The sequence below is a fragment of the Lepidochelys olivacea genome (assembly GCF_965140295.1).
Source record: "Lepidochelys olivacea isolate rLepOli2 genome assembly, chromosome: 5".
Lineage (NCBI taxonomy): Eukaryota > Metazoa > Chordata > Testudines > Cheloniidae > Lepidochelys > Lepidochelys olivacea.
The window spans coordinates 84,486,923-84,513,139 of record NC_140415.1 but is presented as its reverse complement, the minus strand read 5'-3'; the positions used below and the strand labels follow the sequence as shown (position 1 = coordinate 84,513,139).

Genomic DNA, 26,217 nt, shown 5'->3' with positions numbered 1-26,217 from the left:
TCTAACATGGAGACCTTTTAATTAGCCAGAAAATCATTCATATTCTGGAAGTTAAAAAATAGACGTTTATAAAAAATTTAAAAAGTCATTTTGATTGTACTGTCTTCTGAGGTACCCAGGCTTAGAAGAATATTGTACATAGACTCTTCCATATCCTCTTTCCCCGGTCCAATGAGGACTTCAGCATATTGGAAACCAAAGTAGAGTAATTTGGAAGGAAAATTGTTGCATGTACTGCTGAAAACAAGCAAAACTACAGGCCATTACTGGGGCAAAATTAAGAATGAATCATAGATATCAAGATTTCTAGTCACTTAAGTAAGAAGACAAAGCAAAGAATGACTAGGAGTGCCAGTTACACACACAGATACAAACTACACAGAAATAATTTTGTATTGAAAGCTGTATTGACTGTGGATTTGGGTGCTCAATTTTGGGAGATACCACAAAGGGCCTGATTTTCATAAGTTGGGTGCTTTGTAAACACTCTGAAAATCAGGCCTTTTACAGATGCCTCAATTTGGCCAAAATGTAAGGCATTCAAAACCACGACATTTTTCACAATCTTGTCCTTTAAAAAGTCTGCAAAAAATACCTGTTTGTGCTGATTAATAAGTGGCATTTCCATGTCCTGGCTAGGAGATGCCATCAACTGGCGACGTTGGGGTGTAGCAGCAGATGCCTTTTGTTTGTTTCTACACACGCAGACCAAGAAGAAAAGGCAGGCAATAACCAAAGGGATGGCTATGCTAGGAACCAGAATGTAGAGGATCCCCATTTTGCTGTTGTCACGTGGACCTGTTGGGATTTAAATATTTATTGTTTTCAGGTGATGTTTTTTTAAAGTATTCAAAAGCAAAGTAAATTTAAAAAAAACTCGTGTGAATATTGAGACTAATCTTTAAACAAAAGAAGCAAATCACATGATTTTAAAACAGAAGTTACATTCTAAGTACAGGCTTTTAATTCCATCAGCCACAAACTAATTTTCCGTCAAATATTCCTGAGAATAAATGTTGAATGGACATGGCAACTAGTGGGTTCAAGGATACGCAATGAAAGCATTGGATCCATTTAATTTATAGTGTTTCAGATGTAAAATAAACTATTATTGAACTTTCCCAGTACAGAAACTGCAGAATACAGACTGTTGTGGAATTGCATTAACTTGCTTACTGGATGAAGTACAGTGATTAGTCTTCATCATTATACATGTAGGTATGCACGCATGGGCGATCTCAATGTGATAAACTGCAGAGCATATGACAAACAGTCCTTATCATCCAACTTTATCCCTTTCATGAGCACTTTGCCCATTACTTTAACTCTGCCAACACTACTGTGTTGGCCCACAAAATGTGAAATCTCTCCCCACCTCCAAATTATTTAGATACCATTGAACTTTTTGGTATCAAGGTAGTCTTATTTCTCAGGCAGACACGGATAAAAAATAGTGTCAATATAAGGATCTCTAAAGCATTTCTAAAATATTTTTCTGTAAAATGTGTGGCATATACAGAGTACAGGACAGCATGGTATGGTACAAAAGGTTTTATTGGCACTCATGTGGGATGCCTTATGAAATTTGTGACTATGCCATTTGTGAGTGCTTCCCTCCCAAAGTCATATGAATAAAATCTTCATAACATATCATCATGTAATATAGATTTTTTCTTTTTAAGTCAAATCAAGTAATGAAGTGAGGTAAACCAGAAATTTTACATTTTACAGTTTTAATTTTAAGTACTGCCTGTCTGTAATTAAGCAACGTTTGTGAGGCCTATACTTCACACTTATCGCAGCAGGGATCGTGCCTTTTTCCTTGTTCTGCACAGTACTGAGTTCACCTTTGGCACTCAAACTACCAGTAATGTCTCTAGAATGAATTCTATGCTAATGCATTGAAGCTAAAGGGCTGTAATAAAGTGTCACTATAGGGCAGGACTCCGTTGGGTTAACTAGGATGGCTTCTTGCTAATACTAATGTAAAACTGATTCATGAGCATTTTCACTACTAGGTATTTAGTCTAGAAGATTTATTTTAAAATCATGATCTGCATGGTGCCTTTGATTCTATGCTTTTGATTTTGTTTCCTATAACCAAGTATAATGCTTTATCTCCCTCTACAGGATGTGTGAATTATCATCTCCTTTTTCCAATGCCAAAGCTGGGTAAAGGCGACTTTTGTTGGTTTCTTGGCTTAGTACATAGATTGCCATCCACCTCAAGGCCAGACTGAGAATCTATGTTCTCCAAACTAAGATGCCTTAGATAGAAACAGTAAGATAATGCTGAATAGCGTTACATAAAACCAAATTATTTCTTAACCTATATTCAGAGCAACACCAACTATATTAACCAAATCAGAAACTAAACTGTATACGGAAATACGATATATCAAATGTATGTAATATCGTTAATTATTGTCTCTGTTTTTTGCTCCAGAAATACCATAAATAGGCAGTACAGAGTTCCAGGCAACAAACTTTGGTCTGAAAACAACATTACAAACGTGTAACAAGAAACAATGGTGCCACACTACAACCAATGAAAACATTAGAATTGTAAATTTCTCAATGAGTGATACTCTAACAATTAGCAATATTTAAAACCATAAAAGCTTTAGGACAGTAGTAAAGGGGAAATAAAAGAGAATACATACTACAAGACGGTACTTCACACAGTTCCATGCGTACGTTTTTATTCTGTGTAAAACACCAGGGACCATCCATCTGACTTCCAGGATTTCGGCAATATGCATGTCCACCTCCTAGCTCTGGAAACTGTGTGCTTGTCAGATCATGGTTATGAGGATGCTGGGAATTCCAATGCTGACAATTGTGGCCTGATTTGGTGACACTAATGGTCCCTCTATAATCAGCTCCAGAGCCATTGTAACACTGGTGATCTGTAACAAGGGATTTCACATAAAATTAAAATAAACAAAGAGAACACTTTATTACTGCTGTTCTCACATGTAGAACTTCACCCATTAGAGGGAGTGCCATGAATCCTAAGAAGCATGGGAAATTATGCTTGCTATTAGCCCCTGGAGCCAGATTTGATTGGCTGACTCCTTCCCTTGCTTGGTTATTCTCTTTCCCCTGATCCCAGTTGCTTTTGTTTTCTCCATTCCCTCCGGCTGGTATCTTTTCCAACTCCCTGGCTGATTTTTAATCCCTCTTCCCCCACAAACACACCTCTTTGGCTGATTCTGCTTCTCAGCTACCTGGAACTAATCAGCTCCTAAGTACCTCTGCATTGCAACTCAAATGGTTACATTTCATCCTAATTGACCCCGACCAGCTCTACAAAACTGCCCCTGCTGCTCAACTCTGCTGATTGCTAGAAGAGGAGGAGGTACTGAAAGGATGGGAATTCAGAGTAAGCTTAGCAGACTATGAATCTTGTCAGCTATCTACGTATAGTCATGTTAGTCTAATGTAGCTGAGCATGTGGGTATGGCGATCAGTTATAGGGGAATGGAGTAGGTAGAGAAAAATAGCAGCATATAATAACAATGAATCTAACCCTTGGATGCTAATAAAACACCCACAGATGCATGCATCCAGTATAGCAAGGAGAATTACAGCCCCAGCTTGATTTGCAGGATTAATAGTCCATATTAAAAGAACAAAAGTTAATTATCCTAAAATGTATAGTTTCTTAACAGCCATTTCAAGTGAAGCTTTTGTGACCTACTTAAAGATTATTGAAATTCAAACAAAACCTACACATAGATGGATACGGAGTCTCAGCCAAGAGGCCAAGGACTGAACAGGACAGGTGAGTGAACTGCACTCTTACTACACAGGGATCCTACAGAACAGAGTTGTGATACACTGACAGTGGCGTGGGGAAGCTTTCACTTGTTTCTGGTGTACTTCTTGTGTGGATACAGGCCTTTATCTTCCAGAGTTGTCAATTCAGCAGCTTTCATGATCACTCAATTCCTCTAAGCGTCCCATCTAGCTCTATATTTCGCAACAGTGCAGATTATGATCAGTATTATGCATTATGAAAGACAATCAGATCTCCTTATGAAAACATTCAGTATGACAATAAGTTTATGTAGCTAGAGTCACTGTAGACCATCTCATTTTATAATCTTGTCAGTGACAAGAGAAATAAAAAAGCTCAAAGCTTAAAACATTAAACCTTACATCTGTTGAGCCGTTCTACAGGGATCCCAATTCTTATGCAGTTGGCAGCCTCCAGAGTGTCAGGCAGTGGCAGGTCCTCACACTTGGGCAGTTGTAGTTGCATCAGGATGAGGGGATTGGACCTAGCAATGTTATATTCCTGCCTACAGAGGTCATTCTCCAGAACTTCACATTCATCCCGACACAGCTCCCTTGGCTTGGGGGTCCGAGAGCGCTCATCACACAGTGGAAACACAAAGTGGCAGAATGATGGAATGGCAAACTGCGAACACTGATCAGATAAATGGGTAGAAGTGCCAATCATGGTAAATGCGGCTGGAAATAAGCAAAAATTACTGGATGAGCACTAGTACATAATAAACTAAACAAAACAAATAAAATAGTTTTTACGTTAACACAGCACCCTGTGTCTTGAAGGATCTCAAAGCCTATCTTTCTGCAGTATCAATAAGGTGGAGTGTGGAAGCTAGGCCGACAAATAATGCACAGAATAGTGGAAAGGAAATATTGGCTAGACTTAATGGGGCAAACCCAAATGCTGTTGTATCTTTAACGTCCATGCAGAGTGCACAGGACCTCAGTTTCGATGGTGTGATTCAAGAAACCCTTATAGAGTAAACTGTATGGTGCTTAATTTATTTGTCTTAGAAGGACTGAGCCAACCCTGTCAGGACTTCAATCTGTAGTGTCAAGGTTTCTAGTTAGGTCAAACCTGAGTTTAGATCACTAGGCCTCATGCTTTCTCCAGACATTTTCATTAATAAGCCACGCAATCTTTATTTTCAAACCTTGCCAGACAAAAGGAAGGACTCTATTAACATTTTGATGATATTTTACAATGAGAAGCCCGATAGCAGGTGCTGAGATAAAATGCATATTGATAATCCCAAAGCCCCAGTCCGATTAAGACAAGTGTCACAACTCACTAAGGACTTGATCCTCCCCATAGGCACTGAACGCCTACATACTGCCATTTATCTGGGAGTTTTCTTTAACGTTTTAAAGAAGAGATAAATAATGATGTGCATCATGTATCCGAGGGATGAATCAAGCCCTAAATATAGTAATATTCCTACACAAAAAAAATTAACTTTGAGTTAGGATTGTTAGACCACTTATTCCACCAACGCAAACCATAAAAAGCAAGGAAATAAGCTGTTAAATCATTCAATGCCCCGTCTATGATCCACTCATTAGGTCCTCTCCTCAGCTTCACTACCATACTTCCACCAATTATGCCAACATATCTCTTCCTGAACAGGCAGAATGTAAGGCAGTGGGTCACGGCAGCTCTGGTCAGCACTGCTGACTGGGCCGTTAAAAGTCCCATCAGTGGTGCTGCCCGGCTAAGGCAGGCTAGTCCCTACCTGTCCTGGCTCCGTGCTGTGCCCTGGAAGCGGCCAGCAGCAGGTACAGTTCCTAGGTTGGGGGCCTCAGGGCTCCAAGTGCTGTCCCCTCCCCGAGCACTGGCTCCGCACTCCCACTGGCCAGGAACCAGCCAATGGGAGCTGGGGGGAGGAGGGAACAGTGCCTGTGGGCGAGAGCCGCATGCCTCCGCCTAGGAGCTGAACCTGCTGCTGGCCGCTTCCGGGGCGCAGCAGGGCCCGCAGTGCCAGGAAGCCTCCCTTAGCATTTCTGCTGTGCCGCTAACCGGGAGCCACCTAAGGTAAGCTCACACCGCAGTCCCCTGCCCCAGCCCTGAGGCCCCCCCAAACCCAGAGCCCCCTCCTGTACCCCAAACCCCTCATTCCTGGCCCCACTCCAGAGCCCTGGCCCCCTCCCGCATTCCATCCCCCTGCCGGAGCCACTTCCCACACCCCAAACCCCTCAACCCCAGCTCCACTGGGTCATGGGCATCAACAATTTTCTTCAACTGGGTCGCCAGGAAAAAAAAGTTTGAAAACCACTGATCTATCCCCTGCACATCCCTGATAATTCCTCATCTCCCCAAAGACCCACTCAACCCTTCATGTTTCTCAATCTGCCTACTCCCCCAAAGTCTCCCTAGAAGCCATCCTCATATCCCCTAGCCTCTAGCTTGCTTCCCTTATTCACCAGGTATACTTATCTAATTCTTCTTTGAACTCAGTTATACTTTTGGCCTTCACAACATCCGCTGGAAACGAGTTCCACAGCTTGACTTATGCATTGTGTGAAGTACTTCCTTACGTTTATTTTCAACCAGCTGCCTATTAATGTCATCGGGCCATCCCCAGTTCTTGTGTTATGTGAAGAGGTAAATAATACGTCCCTATTCACTTTCTGCACACCATTCATAACTTTATAGACTATTACCATACATACTCGATCATAAGCCGACCCCCCCCCAAGATGGATAAGTAAAAATGGAAAATTTTTATGACCCATTCATAAAATGACCGTATAATTCAGTGGTCAGCAAACTTTGGCTCCTGGGCCATCAGGATAAGCTGCTGGTGGGTCGAGATAGTTTGTTTACCTCAAGCATCCGCAGACACGGAGGTAAGCTTAATTAAACAAAGTGTCCCAGCGCGCCAGCTGCTTACCCTGACGAGCCAGGTCAGAGACTGGTGGGGAAATTTTTTGTGGGCGGAGTAATCCCTGTGGCCACCCCCCACATGACCCCACCCCTAGCCTGGGACCCCCACACTCTCCCCATCTCATCCCTTCCCACCTTATCTGGGGAGGATGTCTCTGGCCTGACCGGAGCTGCTCCAGCGGGCCAGACCGGGCGGCGTGGCCACAGCGCGTTCCAGCGGGCTGGGCCGGGCGGCGCGGCCACAGCCTGCTCTGGTGGGAGGGGCCGAGTGGCCTGGCTGCAGCCCACCAGCCCCAGAGCTGCAGCTGCTTCGGAGGCTGTGGGGGAGAGCAGCATGGCCAGAAGCGGAGAGACTCAGGCCCCGCCTCTTCCCTTCTGGCTCTGCTGGCTCTCTTTGCATCCTCTGTTGTGGGGAGGGGCTGTGTCCCATCTCTTCCTCTTTATACCCATTCATAAGCCAACTCCCTTCTCTGGTGCTTCCCTTTTTTACTAAAAAAATTCGGCTTATGAATGAGGATATATGGTATATCCCCCCGTTAGTCGTCTCTCTTTTCTACGATGAGCAGCCCCAGTCTTTTCAATCTCACCTCAAAAAGAAGCTGGCCCAAACCCCAAATCATTTCTGTTGCCCTTCTCTGTACTTTCTCCAATTCTAATATATCTTTTTGAAATGATGGGCAACCAGAACTGCATGCAGTATTCAAGGTGCGGGCATACCATTGTGACGTTATGATATTTTCTATCTGATTATCTATCCTTTTCCTAATGGTTCCTAACATTGTTAACTTTTTTGGCTGTTGCTGCATATTGAGCGGCTGTTTGCAGAAAATTATCTAAGACGACTCCAAGACCTCTTTCTTGAGTGGTAACAGCTAATTTAGACCCCCATAATTTTGTATGTATAATTGGCATTATGTTTTCCAATGTGCATTACTTTGCATTTATCAACACTGAATTTTCATCAGCCATTTTTTTGCCCAGTCACCCAGTTTAGTGAGACCGCATTGTGACTCATCACAGTCAGCTTCGGACTTAACTATTTGGAGTAATTTTGTATGATCAGCAAATTTTGCCACCTCACTGTTTACACTCTTTTCCAGATAATTTATGAAAATATGTTGAACAGCACTGGTCCCAGTACAGATCCCTGGTGGGCCACCCCTCTCCATTGTGAAACTGACCGTTTATTCCTACTCTTTGTTACCTATCTTTTAACTATTTAGTGATCCAGTAGAGGTCTTTCCCTCTTATCCCATGACTGCCTACTTTGCTTAAGAGACTTTGGTTAGGGATCTTGTCAAAGGCTTTCTGAAAGTTCAAGTGCACGGTATCGACTGGAACACCCTTGTCCACATACTTGCAGACCCCCATGCCAAAGAATTCGAATAGATTGGTGAGGCATAATTTTCCTTTACAAAAGCTCTTCCCCAACATATTGTGTTTCTATATATGTCTGATAATTCTGTTCTTTACTATAGTTGCACCCAATTTGCCTGGTACTGAAGTTAGGCTTACCAGCCTGTAACTGCCAGGATTGCCTCTGGGGGCTTTTTAAAAACTAGGTGTTACCTTAGCTACCCTCCAGTCATCTGGTACAGAGGGTGATTTACTGTGACAGAGAGCTGAGGGCTAGCTCTTGAGACAGCACTCTGGTCAGTGTTAGTACTAATTACTAGGGCTGTCGATTAATCGCAGTTAACTCACGCAATTAACTCAAAAATTGATCATGATTAATCGCAGTTTTAATTGTACTGTTAAACAATAGAATCCAAAATAGTTAATAAATTTCAATTGGTATGTTTTTCTGAATTTTCATGTATTTTGTATTCTGTACTGCAATTGAAATCAAAGTGTTTTTTTTTATTATAAATATTTGCACTTTAAAAATGATATACAAAAGAAATAGTATTTTTCAATTCACTTCATACAAGTACTGTAGTACAATGTCTTTATCATGAAAGTGCAACTTACAAATGTAGATTTCTTTTTGTTATATAACTGCGCTCAAACAGTGTAAAACTTCAGAGCCTACAAGTCCACTTCAGAGTCTACAGTCCTACTTCTAGTTCAGCCAATCGCTGAGACAAACAAGTTTGTTTACATTTACAGGAGATAATGCTGCCCTCTTCTTATTTACAGTGTCACCCGTAAGTGAGAACAGGCATTCGCATGGCACCTTTGTAGCCAGTATTGCAATATATTTACATGCGAGATATGCCAGACATTTGTATGCCCCTACATGCTTCGGCCACCATTCCAGAGGACATGCTTCCATGCTGATGACATTTGTTAAAAAAAATGTGTTAATTAAATTTGTGACTGAACTCCTTGTGGGAGAGTTGTATGCCCCCTGCTCTGTTTTACCTGCATTCTGCCATATTACAGCATGTTACATGTTACAGCAGTCTTGGATGATGACCCAGCACATCTTGTTCATTTTAAGAACACTTTCACTGTAGATTTGAGAAAATGCGAAGAAGGTACCAATGTGAGATTTCTGAAGAGAGCTACAGCACTCGACCCAAGGTTTAAGAATCTGAAGTGCTTTCCAAAATCTAAGAGCGACAAGGCGTGGAGCATGCTTTCAGATGTCTGAAAAGAGCAATGCTCCAATGTGGAAACTACAGAATCCGAACCACCAAAAAAGAAAACCAACCTTCTACTGGTGGCATCTGACTACATAATGAAAACGAACATGCATCAGTCTGCACTGCTTTGGATTGTTATCGAGCAGAACCCATCACTAGCATGGATGCATGTCCTATGGAATGGTGGCTGAAGCATGAAGGGACATATGAGTCTTTAGCACATCTGACACAAATATCTTGTGATGCAGGCAATGACAGTACTATGAGAACGCCTGTTCTCACTTTCAGGGACATTGTTAACAAGAAGTGGGCAGAATTATCTCTTGTAAATGTATACAAACTTGTTTGTCTGAGCGATTGGCTGAACAAGAAGTAGGACTGAGTGGACTAGTAGGCCCTAAAATATTACATTTTATTTTTGAATGCAGGTTTTTTTATACATAATTCTACATTTGTAAGTTCAATTTTCATGATAAAGAGATTGCACTAAGTACTTGAATTGGTGAATTGAATAATACTATTTTGTTTTTTACAATGCACATATATAAATATAAAGTGAGCACTGTACACTTTGTATTCTGTGTTGTAATTGAAAGCCATATATTTAAAAATGTAGAAAACATCCAAAAATATTTAAATAAATGGTATTCTATTATTGTTTAATAGTGCGATTAATCAAGATTAATTTTAATCGCTTGATAGCCCTACTAATTACAGACTTCGGGTATTGTTGCTCTCTGTTCATGCGAGGAGGACCAGGGAAGTGAGCGGGTGAAGGAATAAGCCTCCTAACAAGATTCCCCTAGAGAAAGTACTCAGGGGGAAGAGAAGGAGACAAACTGAAAGCTAGGAGAGCCTGACAAAGGGAGTCCTCTGATTAGAGACACCTTACCCCTCCCCACCTACCCCTTTTGGAGAAGGGGTTGAAGCTGAGATACAGTGTAAAAGTGTGGACAAACTGACATGTATTGGTGGAGGGATTAAAGCACCATAAATAAACTACAAGTTGGTGCTTACAAGCACTAAGGTCTCAGGGCAGTCTGAGTTTGCAAAAGAGGCAAAAGATATTGCACGCTGCCCTGTCACAACTCAGGGCTTGTCCAGGATTGTATCCATGAGAATGGGGAACTTAACAGAGAAGCTGGTGTAGAGATCTGGCAGTCTGGGTGACGGAGGGAACACTGCAATGGTGGTGGAGCCACAAAGAGATATGCAGAAGACTGTCCTGACTTTCCAATCCCACAAGAAAGAAAACTGTCCTGGCTTGCCTGGTAGGCTGAGCAGTGAAAGAGCCTTCAGGAATTTATAAGGGAGCAAGCTCAGGTTCAGCAGCAACTCTTGTAAAGTTTGGTGAGTCCTGCGATGGGAAACCGAGCACAGGACTCTGGAAGATGGGACCTGCAGGTGACCCTGATGTGGTTTTGCTTACTTTAGAAAAAGTGGACATAGGAGCCAGTTGGGACAGAACAATGTGGGCCCTTCAGCAGCCACCCTGTTTAACCAGGGAAGCACAGTTTGCGTATATGACTCTCAGTAGAGTCTTTGCCGTGGTTAAGGGAGCCACCCTGAACCAGGTGGGTGTGTCTACAGAAAAATACTGCCAGAAATTGAGACGCACAAGATGGATTAGGGGGTTACAGCCCTGTGCATTTGCACAGAAATTAACAGACTGGGCCACTCATTGGTTAAGGCCTGATACCCAAACTGGAGCGGGAGGCAGGAGAGATTATGGGCTCTGATTCTGGAACAGTTTCTTCAGAGTCGCCCTGACAATACCAGAGTATGGGTTAGGTGCATCAACCAGTTAATTTTACAGAGGAGTTTGCAGAGGTGGACATTCCTAGAGTAAGTCGGTGGGTTATGGAACTAGATCTGGGAAGGAGGAGGAGGACTGGGACACCTACAGCTGGAAAGGGCCCCAAGAAGATGAAGGAGGAGCCCGATGAAACTCTGGCAGGGGCTTGGGCCACAGTGTATTTCCAGTGTGGACATGACAGACATATACATGGACTGTGGGCTTTCATTGTTTTGTGGGTAGGCCGAGACCCCCAGGCAGGGAAGAAAAAAGAAAGTACAGTACCTACCATCTTAGTAATGGTAAGAAGGAGGTACCGAGATAGGGAGGAGGCGCCAAATGGATCCAGTGGACATGGCTTCATTCCTTTCGCTAATAAGGTGGGAGTTAATGAAACCACAGAGGATACTGGAGGTAGGGTCAAAACTGAATGTGTACATGGGGACATGAAATTCTGCCCCATGGCACAGGTGTCCCTGGAAGTCAAGGGGACATGAAGGTGGAAACATACAGAGGTAGTGGATGGATTGCCCCACTCCCTTGTAGTGGGCACAGAGGCCCAGGAGGGAGGAAATACAACCTGCAGAGCAAGGAAAAAAAACGTAGAGGAAATAAATGAAATTATAAGCCACGGACAGAGAAGTCCCCCCACTGACGTGGGGGTGGGGCCAAAGGGTTCGGAGTGTGGGAGGGAGCTCAGGGTTGGGGCAGAGGGTTGGGGTGTGGATCTGGGGTGGGGATGAGGGGCTCTGGGCTGGGGTAGAGGGTTGGGATGCAAGGGGAGACGGCTGTGGCTGGGGGTGCAGGCTGCTTCAGGACTACAGTGGGGAGAGAGGACTCCCCACAGCAGCACCTGGGTTTGGGGGGAGAGGTGCCTCTCCTTGCCACGATAGCTCCGGGGCTGGGGCTGCGGAATAGGCGCCCCTCCCCTGGCAGGGCCGGGCCTGGGTTTGGGCTGCCCATCTCCTGGCTGCGGCAGGTCTGGGGGCTGAGTTGAGGCCGGGAGAAGGGTGCTGCTGGAGCTGGGCTGCTCCTCCCTCAGCCATGGCAGGTTAGGGGTTGGGCTGGGGCCTGGGGAGGTTCCCTGAGCACCTGTGCGTTGCTTAATAGGCTGCTACATGGCCGCACAGTTTACATGGAACTTAGGACCCCATCAACAACAAAGAGGACTCAGGCAGGGAGAACAGCTCAACAGGCTGCCCTCGGTATGATGACATGTGGGCAGAGACATAATTATGAGGACAACCCGCATCCACCCAATGCAATTTTTGTGGGTGGAGAATGGATGGACCCTATAATAGGACCCAAAATGAACAACATGAGGACTAGAAGGGGCAGAAGCCTGATAGATCCTCCTGTAAAGGAGGAAGAGTATGAGGGAAGAAACTCCTAAGAACATAAGAACAGCCATACTGGGTCAGACCAAAGGTCCATCTAGTCCAGTATCCTGTCTTCTGATAGTGGCCAGTGTGAGCTGCTTCACAGGGAATGAATAGAATAGGTAAACTCCCTTCTGTTGGGAAAGGGGAGGAGGTATGTGACAGAGTACTGAGGGCTAGCACTTGAGCAATCACTCTAGTCACTATTAGGACTAATTAGGTTTCCCTGGGGAAGACTTAATTGGACCGTGGTGTGTATCTGGTTACCAGGCTAGATTGGCACTAATGAGCTGATTAACAGGGAATCTGTATAAAAGGGCACAGGAAGAAGGCTCTAAGGCTCAAGGGGAAGAGAAGGAGAGAAACAGAAAGCTAGGATAACCTGACAAATGGAATCCTCTGAGTAGAGACGCCTTATGCTCCACCCCCTCCTTTTGGAGAAGGGGTTAGAAAGTTGAGCTACAGTGTAAAAGTGTGGAAACACTGATGTGTTTTGGTGGAAGGATTAAAACACTGTAAATAAAATACATGATGGAGTTTACAAGCAAGAACATCTCAGAACACTGTGTTCATGGAAGAGACGTGGGTACAGCACACCATTCCATCATCACACTTACATACCACAGTTAGTAGTTCTGCAGTTTGGTATTTGAGTTCCTTCAGAACTCTTGGGCAAATATCATCTGGTCCTGAGTACTTATTACTGTTTAATGTATTAATTTGTTCCCAAAGATCCTCTGTTGACACCTCAATCTGGGACAGTTCCTCAGATTTGTCACCTAAAAAGAATGAGCCAGAATGCGTGTGAATCAACATGCACAAAGGAAGTTTGGAGTTCTTGAGGGCTGAGGTTGTTTAGCTGGAGAAACCCAAAGAAAGGTGAAGAAAATGGCAACTGTCAAGAAGGGTAAATTAAACAAACAAACAAAAACCACAAGACGTCAGCTGGCTTTTCTTTAAATTCCAAGAGTTGGCAACATTGTGAATAACTGAATACTTCACACCACCACAAAATGTCAGGCTACCACAGGTAAAATTTGCTCTTCAGTTCCTGAACAAGAGTATTTTATTCTTCAGTGAAGTAAAAATGACTGCAAAGACCATATTGCTTACTTCACTGAAAAAACAAAACTGATTTTTTAGTGTTAAATGATACAACAATATTGCTAATCCTGAGCATCCAAAAATCATGAGTCAGATCTCCAATAATCATGAGATTGGCTTAAAATCATAAAAATAATAAATTTGGGTCTCTGTTTATTTGCCTTCTGACTTTTTGAGTCTCTAGAGGTCGTGTTTACAAGCTTTTCTCCAGAGCCATAAAGGCTGGAAAGTTTTTTTTAAATGAAAGCTGAGATTCTCAGATATCACATGACTTTAGGAGATAAGATTTTAATTAAAAATACCAAATATCAGCTGGCTTTTGTTTAAATTACAAGAGTTGGCAACACTAAAATGAATACTTCACACCACCACAAAATGTCAGACCACCATAGGTAAATTTTACTCTTCAGGCCCAGAACAAAACCCATACCTACATGACATTTTAACTGTCAGTTTTAGCTTTGGACAGTAGGTGTCCCTACTACCCATTCACAAAGAGCCACAGTCTTCACTATACAGTATATACCTCTATGCAAGTACAAATGGAGAGGTTTGGGTTTTTTTTTTTTTTTTTTTTAAAAAAGAGATTGCTTATTAGTTGAGAAACAGCTAACAAGCTCAATCCCCCAAATACAAAGATATTTACTTAAAGGCTTTCAATATACACTGAAGGGTTACATTTAAGAATCTCCACAACAACTGAGCACATTGCAAAATCTATAGCAATTAGTCCACAAGGCATTTGGTAAACATCTCTCAAAATTCAGATACTTTTAAAATACTATTTGGTCATGCCTTCTCATTACCACCTATATATGCACTAAGGCCCCAATCCTGCAGTTGCCTCTGCATGGTGGATCCCTGTTCCTGCACATGGCCACATGGAAATCAGTGGCACTCTGGGCAGGCACAGGGCTAATGCCTGCACAGATCTATTTGCAGGATCTGGGTGTAAGTGCTGTATCAAACTTTATTAATAAAGAAAACTGACATCAACTCCACAAAAAACATAATTCGAACCCCAGGCCTGCATACCAAACACACAACCCCCACAAACACCAATATTACTCAATCAGCATGCAGAAGGCCACATGTATATGGGAACAAATTTAACTTGATCAAAAAGTAGCTAAATTTTCTGGAAAACCTCACTGCAGCAAACATGTTAATCCTTTTCTTAAGAGTTTAAATATACAGTGATGATGGTGAGCTAAATGGTAATAAAAAGGATCATGTTTGGTTTGCTTTGCTCCTTAGAGGTGTATGGATTTATCTGACTGCTCTAGCAGAGGGGCATTAGAATCAACTGCTGCTAATATCACTGATCACTCTGGCGTGGTTCTGTGAAGAAACTGAATGTTCATCTACTGTGCCGGAAAAATAATTAAACTTTTGAACACCAAATGTTTCTGAGCATGTATCAAAATGGTGTTCACAGAAAGAATTATCAGGAGTAGAGCATGGAAAGGTCATGACTTCGTTTATATAGATCAATGTTAAATCAGAACTCTCCTGGGATTTTGCAGAAAAAGGGAGGAAGCCTAAGGACAAAGTCACCACAACAGTTTTTCATTACACTACAATGCACTTGGACTTTTAAAAATGTACTTCCATTTGAATCTATCATGTAAAACACACCAATATAAATTACAAGCTGTTAAAGAGTCAAGCCTTTGACACTTCACTTAAGATGAAAAATGTTTTTAACATGATAGCAGATTTTTGGCCTGTAAAACAATGTTTTTCAAATATAAGAGAGAGAAAGGGGATTGCTTGTTCAAACCTAACTATAAGGGTAACTTATTGATAAGTCTATGTGGTAATAAAACTAGTAATGTTGGCGCTTGAACTGAATACTGGAACAAATGATTATTGTCCCACTAGAGGCATATAATCCTACCAGTAATTCGGTTTTCAATTTCTCCTTGCATCTGGAGGGAGTCCACGTAAATGGTCCTGTTTCCAATGATTCGTGCACATGCAATTCCCCTGTAAGGCTGACAGAACCCGTCTTCATGGTAATCTTCTCTGCAAAAGACAAGGGGAGTCTATAAGTGCATCTGCAGATGTCCAGCTGTCCCCAATGAATTTTTAAGAAATATATTCTTAAAATGACTTAAATCTGAAACTCCTCAATACTCCAGGTGCTACTGCCTCCCCTATGCCTACCTTCACACCACTTTGGAAGTATTTATGGGGGCACCACTGCAAACATCTAATTCAAGAAAGAAGGTAAAACCAAGAATAATCTCTAAATCATAGGCTAATGGTAATGGGATTTGACATATGAACCTATTAAAAAGCTGTTAAACTGAAACAGTAATATAGATCATGTTACACATCCTCATGTATTTCTGGCATCTGACTGCATTGAATACAATTAGGCAAGCAGTTGGCTCTCGTCTCCCACCTCCTACAATTCTTTATTTCCTTAAGCAAATAGCAAAATAGGACTTGCCCAAGATTCATTTAAAATACGGCATAATTCTGAACCAAGAGTTGGATAAACAGAATGAAAAGTAATTAGGTGTTAACTTCTTTTCTACTCCCCTTGTTTAGATTCTTGAGACAGACACTCCTTTGCATGGGTGAATAAAGGGGAAACGGAGGGAAGCAAACCTGTCACGCTGTGGTCTCCCATAGGAGGGGCCACCTTATTATAGACTGACATTTATTACATATTTGCCAAGTGCCTAACATAATGGAGTTCTGACCTGGTTGAAGCCGCTAAGCCAGGGGTGGGCAAACTATGGCCCACGGGCCGGATCCAGCCCCAGCACCTCAGGGCCTTGGATCCGGCCTGCGGGATTTCCCCCCCGTGGTGCCGCAGGCCCTGCGCCACTCTCAGAAGCGGCTGGCACCATGTCCGTGGGGCCCTGGAGGGGAAGGCAGAGGGCTCCGTGCGTTGCCCTTGCCTCCAGGCACCACCTGCCGCAGCTCCCATTGGCCGGGAACCGGGAACTACAGCCAATGGGAGCTTTGGGGGAGGTACCTGGAGGGGTGGCAAGGGCAGCCCGCGGAGCCCTGTGCCTCCCCCTCCCCCAGGGCTGCGCAGGGACGTGGTGCTGGCCGCTTCCCGGAGCAGCAGAGCCTGCCCTGGCCCCGGTGCGCACTGCTGCCACCTGAGAGCTGCTTTAGGTAAGCAGTGCCAGGCCGGAGCTCGCACCCCTCCTGCCCCCTGCCCCCAACCCCCGGCCCTGAGCCTCCTGCCACACCCACACCCCTCCTGCACCCCAACTCTCTGCCCTGAGCCCCTGTCGCACCCCAATCCCCTGCCCTGAGTTCCCTCCTGCACTCTGCACCCCTCCTGAATCCCAACCCCCTTCCCTGAGCCCCCTCATACACCTCACACCCCTCCTCTTCCCCAATCCCTTGCGCTGAGCCCGTTCCTGCACACCGCACCCCCTTCCCCCGCACTCCCTCCCGCACCCCAACCCCCTGCCCTGGCCCTGCATACAATTTCTCCACCCAGATGTGGCCCTCGGCCCAGAAAGTTTGCCCACCCCTGTGCTAAACCCTACCACAATATACATGTTAAACATTAATAAAGTAAGAATTCATCCACAAATGCTGAATGAAGATTAACCACCACGGAGACATTTCACTTTTCTCCAATGGGAACAAAGGACAGGTGGAATCAGAAGGACAAGTTAATTGCCACAGTGAACAGTTTTCAGCTGCATACTCATTATCGTATTAAAACCTCATTTTCTAACAATTCCTAAATACTCAGAGTCCAAAAAAATTGAAGTGTTGCACAAGCTGCACAGTTTAGTCAGCCCAGACCACACCAATAGGAAAGTCAACGATCTCCATAATGAACCGCATGAATATGAAACCTGTTTGACCTCTTTCATGAAGAGAAAGTTCAAACACTGATCATGAGGAACAAAGTCAGTTAAGAGAACTATGTGTAACCATATCTCACCCTCCTGCTCCACCTCCCTGCCAGCATAAAGCATTTGAAGGAATAAATAATCTAATTAACAAGGTTTTGGTGACAAGAGCAGTATGATCACTCAGGTTCAGTTTGTTTATTTCTGTCAGAACTTGCAAATATCGTTCAGATATGTTGTATATACACATGTTAATACAGAGTTTCTCTGGAATTTTATAGTCAACTACTGATTAAACTGAAATAAGGCCATTATCTTGGATGGGCACAAAAATTAACAGCAATCAGATGTCAGAGGTTCTGACAGAAGCAAGACTCTTGTTATTAAAATGCTATGTTCCAAATGAATCCTTTATATCTCTCTAATATAGCCAGGCAAAGCACTAAAATGAGTCTGGCAAGTCTGGCTGACAACTTCAAAGAAAACGGTCTCAAATGCTTATGGGTCAATATACTAAGAGATAAAGTGTAAGGTGTAGTATTAGCTGGTGTCTGCTACAGACCACCAAATCACACTAGGGAAACAGGATGATTGGCTCCTTATGCACCTACCTCTAATGTGTAAGGAAAAAAAGCTGCATGATCACAGGGGACTTCAGTTTGAGTGAAACATGTTGGAAGTCTCATGTTTCCAGTGCTAAAATATTATTGGAATTTCTATATATTATACATGACATTTTCCTAATTCAAAACATGTTACAATCAACACAGAGGAATTCTATAATAGACCTAATCTTGACAGATAAAGAGGTACTGATCACAGAACTAAAAATTAATGGTAGCTTAGGTACAAGTGATCATGACTTGATGATATTTATAATGTGCAAACAGAATAAAATCCAAACCAGTAATATATACTTGGTGCTTTAGAGGGGCCAATTTCACAAAGCTGAAAACAATTCTGAGCCATATCAGCTGCAAGGAAGAATTTAATCAGAAAAATGTGGAAGATAATTGGGAATAGTTTAAGAACGTTTTACTACTTACCCAAGAAGCCACAATCCCATAATCGAGGAAGAAGGCCATACTGGTGAAAATCAATCAATCACTCTGTGTGTGTGTACCCCAACTCTCTACCCTGAGCCCCCCTGTCGCACCCTGCAGCCCAATCCCCTGAGCTCCCTCCTGCATTCTGCACCCCTCCTGAACCCAACCTCCTTCCTTGAGCCCCCTCCCACACCCGACATCCCTCCTCTGCCCCAATCCCTTGCCCTGAGCCCATTCCTGCACACCGCACCCCCTCCCATACCCCGCACTTCCTTCCGCACTCCAACCCCCTGCCCTAGCCCTGCATACAATTTCCCCACCCAGATGTGGCCCTCGGCACACACACACACATGCACGTATACATTAGAAGAATGGGGAAGTTGAATGTAATGAATATAAATCAGAAGCTAGGAATTATAGAACATTGATCAGGGAAGCAAAGGAACACAAGAAGAACTCTATGGCCAGCAGAGTTAAGGTCAATAAAAAAGGATTTTTTAAAGTATGCAGGGAACAAAAAGAATCCTAATGAGGGTATTGGTCCATTGCTAGATGGAAATGATAGAATTATCAATAATAATGCAGAAAAGGCAGAATTGTTCAATAAATATTTCTGTTCTATACTTGGGGAAAACAGATGATATAGTCTTATCATATGAGGATAACACTTTGCATTTCACTAGTATCTCAGGAGGATGTTAAACAGCAGCTACTAAAGTTAGACATTTTAAAATCATCAGGTCCAGATAACTTGCATCCAACAGTTTTAAAAGAGCTGGCTGAGGCGCTTACTTGACTGCTAATACTGACTTTCAATAAGCCTTGGAACAATGGGAAGTTCCAGAAGACTGGAAGCAAGCTAATATGTGCCTATATTTAAAAAGAATAAAAACAGGATGACCTGGCTAATTATAGGCCTGTCAGTCTAGCACTGATCCAGAGCAAGACAATGAGGCAGCTGATATGGGGCTTGATTAATAAAGAATTAAAGGAGGTGTAATATAATTAATACCAATCAAGGTGGGTTTATGGAAAATAGATCCTGTTAAACTAGTTTATCTTTGGTTGATGAGATTACTAGTTTAGCTCAAAAAGGTAATAATGTTAATATAATATACTTAGATTTCTGTAAGACTTGATACTGCACAACTTTTTGACTAAAAAACTACAATGATATAGAAGTTAACATGGCACATTAAATGGACTAAAAGCTGGCTGACATTGAGTGGGTGTGTTTCTAGTGCAGTTCTGACAGGGACTGGTTCTTGGCGCTATGGTATTTAACATTTTTATCAATGGCTTGAAAGAAAATATAAAATCTTCACTGATAAAGTTTGCAGATGACATAAAAATTTGGGGGAGTGGTAAATAATGAAGACAGAGTGATCTGGATTGCTTAGTAAACTGGGCACAAGCAAATAATACGTGTTTTAATACATTTAAACATAAACGTATACATCTAGGAACAAAGAATGTAGGCCACACTTACAGGATGGGGATTCTGGGAAGTAGTGATTCTGAAAAAAAGATCTGGCGCGCATGCGGGATAATCAGCTGAACATGAGCTTTCACTGTGATGCTGCAGCCAAGAGAGCTAATGCAATCCTGGGATGCATAAACAGGGGAATCTGAGCAGGAGTACAGAAGATATTTTACCTCTGATTTTGACACTGGTTTGACTGTTGCTGGAGTACTGTGTCAGTTCAGGTGTCCACAATTCAAGAAGGATGTTGATACATTGGAGAGAATTTAGAAAAGAGCCACAAGAATGATTAAAGGATTAGAAAACATGCCTTATAGACTCAAGCAAAAATCTATTTAGCTTAACAAAGAGAAGGTTAAGGGTGATTTGATCAGTCTATAAGTACCTACACAAGGAAAATCTACATTCATAATTAGCTTTTCAGTCTAGCAGAGAAAGCTGTAACATGATCCAACGGCTGGAAGTTGAAGCTACACAAATTCAGACTGGATATAAGACATATATTTTTAATAGTGAGAGTAATTAACCATTGGAACAATTTATCAAGGGTTAAATCAAGGGATTTTCCATCACTGACAATTTTTAAATCAAAACTGGATGTTTTTCTAAAAGATCTGCTCTAGGAATTATTTTGGGGAAGTTCTCTGGCCTGTGTTATACAGGAAGTCAGAGTTGATGATCACAAAGGGCCTTTCTGGCCTTGGACTCTATGAGTAGTAGTGACTTTGAGTACTATGCTACATTTAATCCTTTTGACAAAGGTAGTCATGTTCAACAAAGCTACAGAAATGGTGGCACAGATAGCCCACTCCATGACTAATGTTCAATTAATTTCACTCAGCTGCGCATATAGTCAGCATGGGGCATAACACATGGAGCAAAAATACAGGGGAAATTGTTGAAAGAAAATGAGAGGGGCTTCATTCTCCATTCAAGCAGAGTTCTTTGGAGTCACACGACGCTTTTGATATTTGTCCCAAACTAGATGCCAGTAACTGAATTTCTGGATGGAGCAGAAGTTAGAGTGGCTGAAAATAGGCAGAAACACAGCCTCTTCAATTTTCTGCTGCTTGAGCTGAAAAGGTTGCTCTGATCAACGGTACAAGAACAAATCTTAAACTTAACTCAGCAGCTCATGACAGCTTAGTTTGTCCCAGGCTACTGAGATCCTAAAGATGAACTGCAAAGGAAAAAAATTTTTCTGCTTTTGTCTTTTACTAATTATTTATGTATGTTTAAAGATTACCTCACTTTTCCCAGGTTGTTATTGTTGGGGTTTTGTCATTGTTGCTGTTTTTTGCTTTCTACTTGTTTTTAACAGAGAGGTATCAAGAAGACTAAAAGTCTTTACTTCCTGCTTTGTTTGTTTGCTTTTTTGCTAAAGAACACTCTCAAAGTCTGGAGATCTAGAGCAGCAATTTCTTAGGGCTGGTCTACGCTACATTGTTAGGTTAACATAAGCTACCTTGCATCGACCTAAGCCGTGTAAGTGTTTTCATTTGTATTTGGTTCCCATCGACATTAAGTGCCTCTCTACAACAATTTAGTAATGCCACCTCCATGAGGTACGTAGACTCATGGTCAACGTAATTAGGTCAACGCACTGTCAGTGTTGATGCTGAGTTGCTTATGTTGACTCCTGAACGCCAGCAACAGTCATCCTATTATGCCTGACACTGACAATACAATTGACATAAGCACTCCTGGTGAGGACACGCACTGCCGACACAAGGAGCCAAGTGTGCACACACACAAGCAATGTAATAACTGCAGTGGCTGTATACCAACGTAAGTTTGGTCAACACATTTTTGTAGCGTAGACTTGGCCTTAGTGTTTCATTAAAGGGGAGATGCAATGCAATTTTTCTTCAAAAAGAATTATTCTCCCAAGTGTTTGTCAGTAGTTTTAAACAAACAATCTGACTGAACATTCCCATTTCTCTTAACACCCAATTTCAGTCTCTTGTGATGATAATCCCACTGGTCTTCCTGCACTGCAAGGAGTACTCCAGCAAAAGAGAGAAGTCAAGAACTGATATTTCTAATGTAAAATCAAAGAGGGAGAACAACCTTTTGTGGGGAAAAGATGGGGGAGGAGGGGGAAATAAAAGCCAAGAAACACCGAGGTTTGTCTTTATGCTTCATAAGAAAAGAAAATGGTCTTTTTAACTTTTGCAGCTGATGTTCAACTCATGCCAGGCTCACAGGACCCATGTCAGAGAGTAAAGAGGGCTCAGCATTGATAAGGGAGTGTGTGTGGGGGGTGGAGTTAGCTCCTTATCACACATACATTACAACCTAGTTAAACACAGTCTCTCCAACTGCTATCCTACAACTTTGAATCTGTGAAAGGAAGGAAATATATATGCAATATGGGGAAAGCAAAACAACAAACAAAGCCCTAGATTCCTTTTCTCTATAACGCAAAACACACTAGAGTGCCATCTTCCCATTCAGGTGGCATTTCAGGCCCCCATAAACCTTTTGTGTGCTTTGGAAACAGGAATGTTATAAGAGATCTTTCGAAATAATTTGTTATGCAGAACTGAAAATATCTTCAATTACTGGTGTTTTGTTAAACATTTATTATTTCCATATAAATAATCACTTTGCAATCATGTAACGTCAACTGTACTTAAAGGTTATAGAACAATATAGCTTCATGCAAACATACATCTCATTTGAAATATTTACAATATATAAAATGCTGTGTACGACAGGCATTGCATAAATATACTGAACCCACTAATACATACTATTTACACTACTATTATTAATCATGTTTATTATGTAGTGCCTAAGAACCAAATCAAGAATAGGGCCCATTGCACTAGCGACTGTACAAACACAGAGCAGCAGAGCCCTGATGAGCTCACAATCTAACTAAGCAAGACAGGCAGGGTGGAGGAAGGGAAACACCACACTGTGATGTCAGCAAACAGCAGGTTAGTGCCACAATTTCTTTTTTTGGGGGGAGAAGGGGGTTTAGTAAGGAGGGGATCAGCTACATGGGCAGAAAAGGGAAGGGAGAGGTGACACTGAAGGGAAGGCGGGTGAGGGAACAGGGCAGGGGAGAGGGGAGCCTGAGCGACAGGTGTGGAGTGAAGAGACTGCGTAAGGGGGAAGGAGAAGGTTGCAGCAAACAGCCAATCAGCACAGTGCAGTGGCGGCATTTTCCTCATCATGGCCCCCTGCAAAGCGCAATTCGGGGGCCCCTACCGGCGTTGCTGCCAGTCATGTTAGTAGGGGTCTGTGTCCCTGCATCATCTTGCTGGGCAGTGTTTGTGATTCACTTTGGCTTTCACTTTGTCACCAGGGATAAGTAACTGAGTCACCCTATCGGAAGCCCAACTCACTGCTTCAGACCCCCCTGCAATTGCATGGGTTGCAGGTGCCTAATGCTGCCACTGAGCATAGAGCAGAGACAATCCAGTTAAAACTGCAGCAAGTTCTCTGAATGTCCAAAGATCCCTGCTTTGGCTGCAGCTGCTCCTCTGGGCTGGCGTGTCTGGCTGGCTCCTCTTCAGTTTTTTAGGAGAGGGGAGGCATCATCTGGGTTCTAGTACCCCCAAAGTGGGGGTAAGAGAGAGTCTCTGCTGCATTGTTCTGGAGCCAGAGGTGCTAAGGGGTGGGGTAGCTCCACCTGGCCCCCTTTTTACCCTTTTCCCCCAGTGCAGCAGTCCCTGCTTTGACTGCTTATCTAACTCTTCTTACCGTCTAGAGTCTCTAAATATTACTTTAACTTTATAGATGATACTCCACCACCTAGACAAAGACATCAAAGAAAAGACCTACAAAACAAAGGGGCCTTTCTTAATGGAAAAGCTGAAATAGTGAAAAGAATAAATATGAACAGAATGCAACACACGATAACTGTAACACAATCTATTGTACACAACTGTCACAGCTGAACAGGCTGGAGGGCATATTAGAGGAAAATGTCCAAACAACTGAAGAGTGACGCATGGAAACTTCATTCTATATTAAATTCCTTTCCTGGAGGTAAATAGGAATAGATAAACCAATAAGAGCCTAAAGTGGGCATGCACTTGGTGTCCTTGACAATAAAGAGGATCAGACCCAGTGGCTTATGTTGAAAAATGTAGAATATTCCTAGTTTAAATTTGGATGTTAAAGATGATATTTCATATGTTAATACATGTTACAAAATCCCAGACAGAACTTCAGGCAACAGGAACACACATGATGGCACACAGGTTTTACATAGATGGAGCACAGAAACACGATGATTTAGAGATTTTTAACTATCAAACAGAAGGGTTCATTGAACGCATTTTGAAAGCAGGTACGGCTAAGAGGGACCTAATATTTGCTAACGAGAGCTTTTCTTCTTTCTGTCTTGGTCCCACAAACTCAAGCTAGAACATAAGGAAAACTTATACATTAAAATTACTTTGTTTAAGAAGTTAAAGATACCATACTCTTTCCTGCAAAGCTGTGTGTCAACAATAAACAGGAATTCTCCTACCTTGAACATTTTACTATTGACTAACAAATTGTTAGCTAAGGCAAACTAAGGATATGAATTGTTATCCATTAAGTAGGTATCCAGAACTCGTTTATATCCTATTCAACTGCTATCAGTAAATCATGGCATTAAGCGTTGTTCATGAATAATTTAGTGTTTTACTTTAAATCAAAGATGTCTGTGACAATAGGAGATAGAGAGATTCTTAAGTGTTCTTAGTAATAATGTTGATTCATTTCTCTGCTCCGATAACAATTAACAGATTGAACATTAAGTAACTAGGAGCCCAATCCTGCCAGATGAGTGAACTGGAGTTGAGGGAACTCAGCAACTTGAAGGATATTAAACCTTAATGCAAAAAAGTATTTAAGAATATGCTTAAATCTGTGCCAATTCAGGAAAACACAGAGGCAAAAGCGCATGTGTTTTCCTGAATCGGAGCCTAAAAGATTAAATAGTAAAGAGCCTGATGGAGTTTGCATTTCTCCTGATCGATACACAAAATAAAAATGTAATTGTACAAATATTTGGTCTACAGGATTGTTAGATCTGGGCTGGTTATTGTGCAATATCTACTATTGTCACTGTCCACTACGTGCACCCAAACATCAAGATGATCAGCATTCTAAGAATCTGGACAGATATATTTCAGAAAATTAAGTTTTAAAAATAAATATCCCATTAATCTATTGTACCATATGCAAGTAACACAAAAGGATTACTTAAAATAATTTGAGGGGGATTTCTCTTTTAATGTAATAAATGGATAAATAGATTCATGGCCCCATATGATTGTTATCAAATTAGTAGGAGGAACCCTCATATTATATTCTAACAACCATGTAAGAGCAGAGGTGGGTGAACTTTTTGGCCCGAGGGCCACATCTGGGTGGGGAAATTGCATGCAGGACCATGTAGGGTTGGGGCAGGGGGTTGGGGTGTGGGAGAGAGTGTGGGGTGTGGGAAGGGGTGTGGTGTGCAGGAAGGGGCTCAGGGCAAGGGGTTGGGGCAGAGGAGGGGTGTAGAGTGTATGAGGGGGCTCAGGGTGCAGGAGAGGATGCGGAATGTGTGAGAGGGCTCAGGGCAGGGGTTGGGGAGCAGGAGGGGTCTGGCAGGAGGCTCGGGGCAGGGGTTTGGGGAACAGGAGGGGTGCAGGCTCTGGCCTGGCACCACTTACCTGGAGTGGCTCTGAGGTGGCAGCAGTGCACAGCGAGGCTAAGACAGGCTCCCTGCCTGCCCTGGCCCTGCGCTGCTCCCGGAAGCGGCCAGCACCACGTCCCTGCGGCCCCTGAGATGTGATGTGCAGGGCTCCATGAGCTGCCCTCGCCTGTGGGTATCTCCTCCGAAGCTCCCATTGGCTGCGGTTCCCATTCCTGACCAATGGAGCAGCGAGGGGCGATGCCCGCACGCGAGGGCAGCGCACCAAGCCCTCTACCCCCCACTCTCCCAGGGATGTGGTGCTGGCCACTTCGGAGAGCGGTGCAGGGCCTGCGGCGCCATGGTGGTGGCAATCCTGCAGGCCAGATCCAAAGCCCTGATGGACCAGATCTGGTCCGTGGGCCATAGTTTGCCCACCTTTGATTTAAAGCAACCTACAGAATATAACAGATATCTATAGTTAGTTTAAAAATTCTGTAGAAAGGATATCATGAAAGGAACTGGTAAGTGCCTTTAAAAATTTCCATCCATATGTCCACAATATGCATGTAAACCTCAACTTCTGACTCTCTCCCTATGTTACTGACCTCACCTACTCCAAGATAAGAAATATTATTTAATTAAAAATTATTTAATGTGGGAAGAGGAGATTTAAGC

The 26,217-nt window shown here is 42.8% G+C and overlaps 1 protein-coding gene across 4 annotated transcripts in view; it reads right to left on the bottom strand.

Moving 5' to 3' along the window:
• Positions 1–26,217, bottom strand: part of ROR2 (receptor tyrosine kinase like orphan receptor 2) — a 238,973-nt gene that overhangs the window by 3,634 nt on the left and 209,122 nt on the right. For all 4 annotated transcript variants that reach the window (XM_084629275.1, XM_084629276.1, XM_084629277.1 and 1 more), the window contains exons 5-8: positions 15,449–15,576; positions 4,165–4,479; positions 2,664–2,909; positions 596–798 (exon numbers count right to left, since the gene is read on the bottom strand). In XM_084629275.1, coding sequence (XP_084485401.1) covers positions 596–798; positions 2,664–2,909; positions 4,165–4,479; positions 15,449–15,576 — 892 coding nt within the window. The remainder of the gene's footprint in view (positions 1–595; positions 799–2,663; positions 2,910–4,164; positions 4,480–15,448; positions 15,577–26,217) is intronic.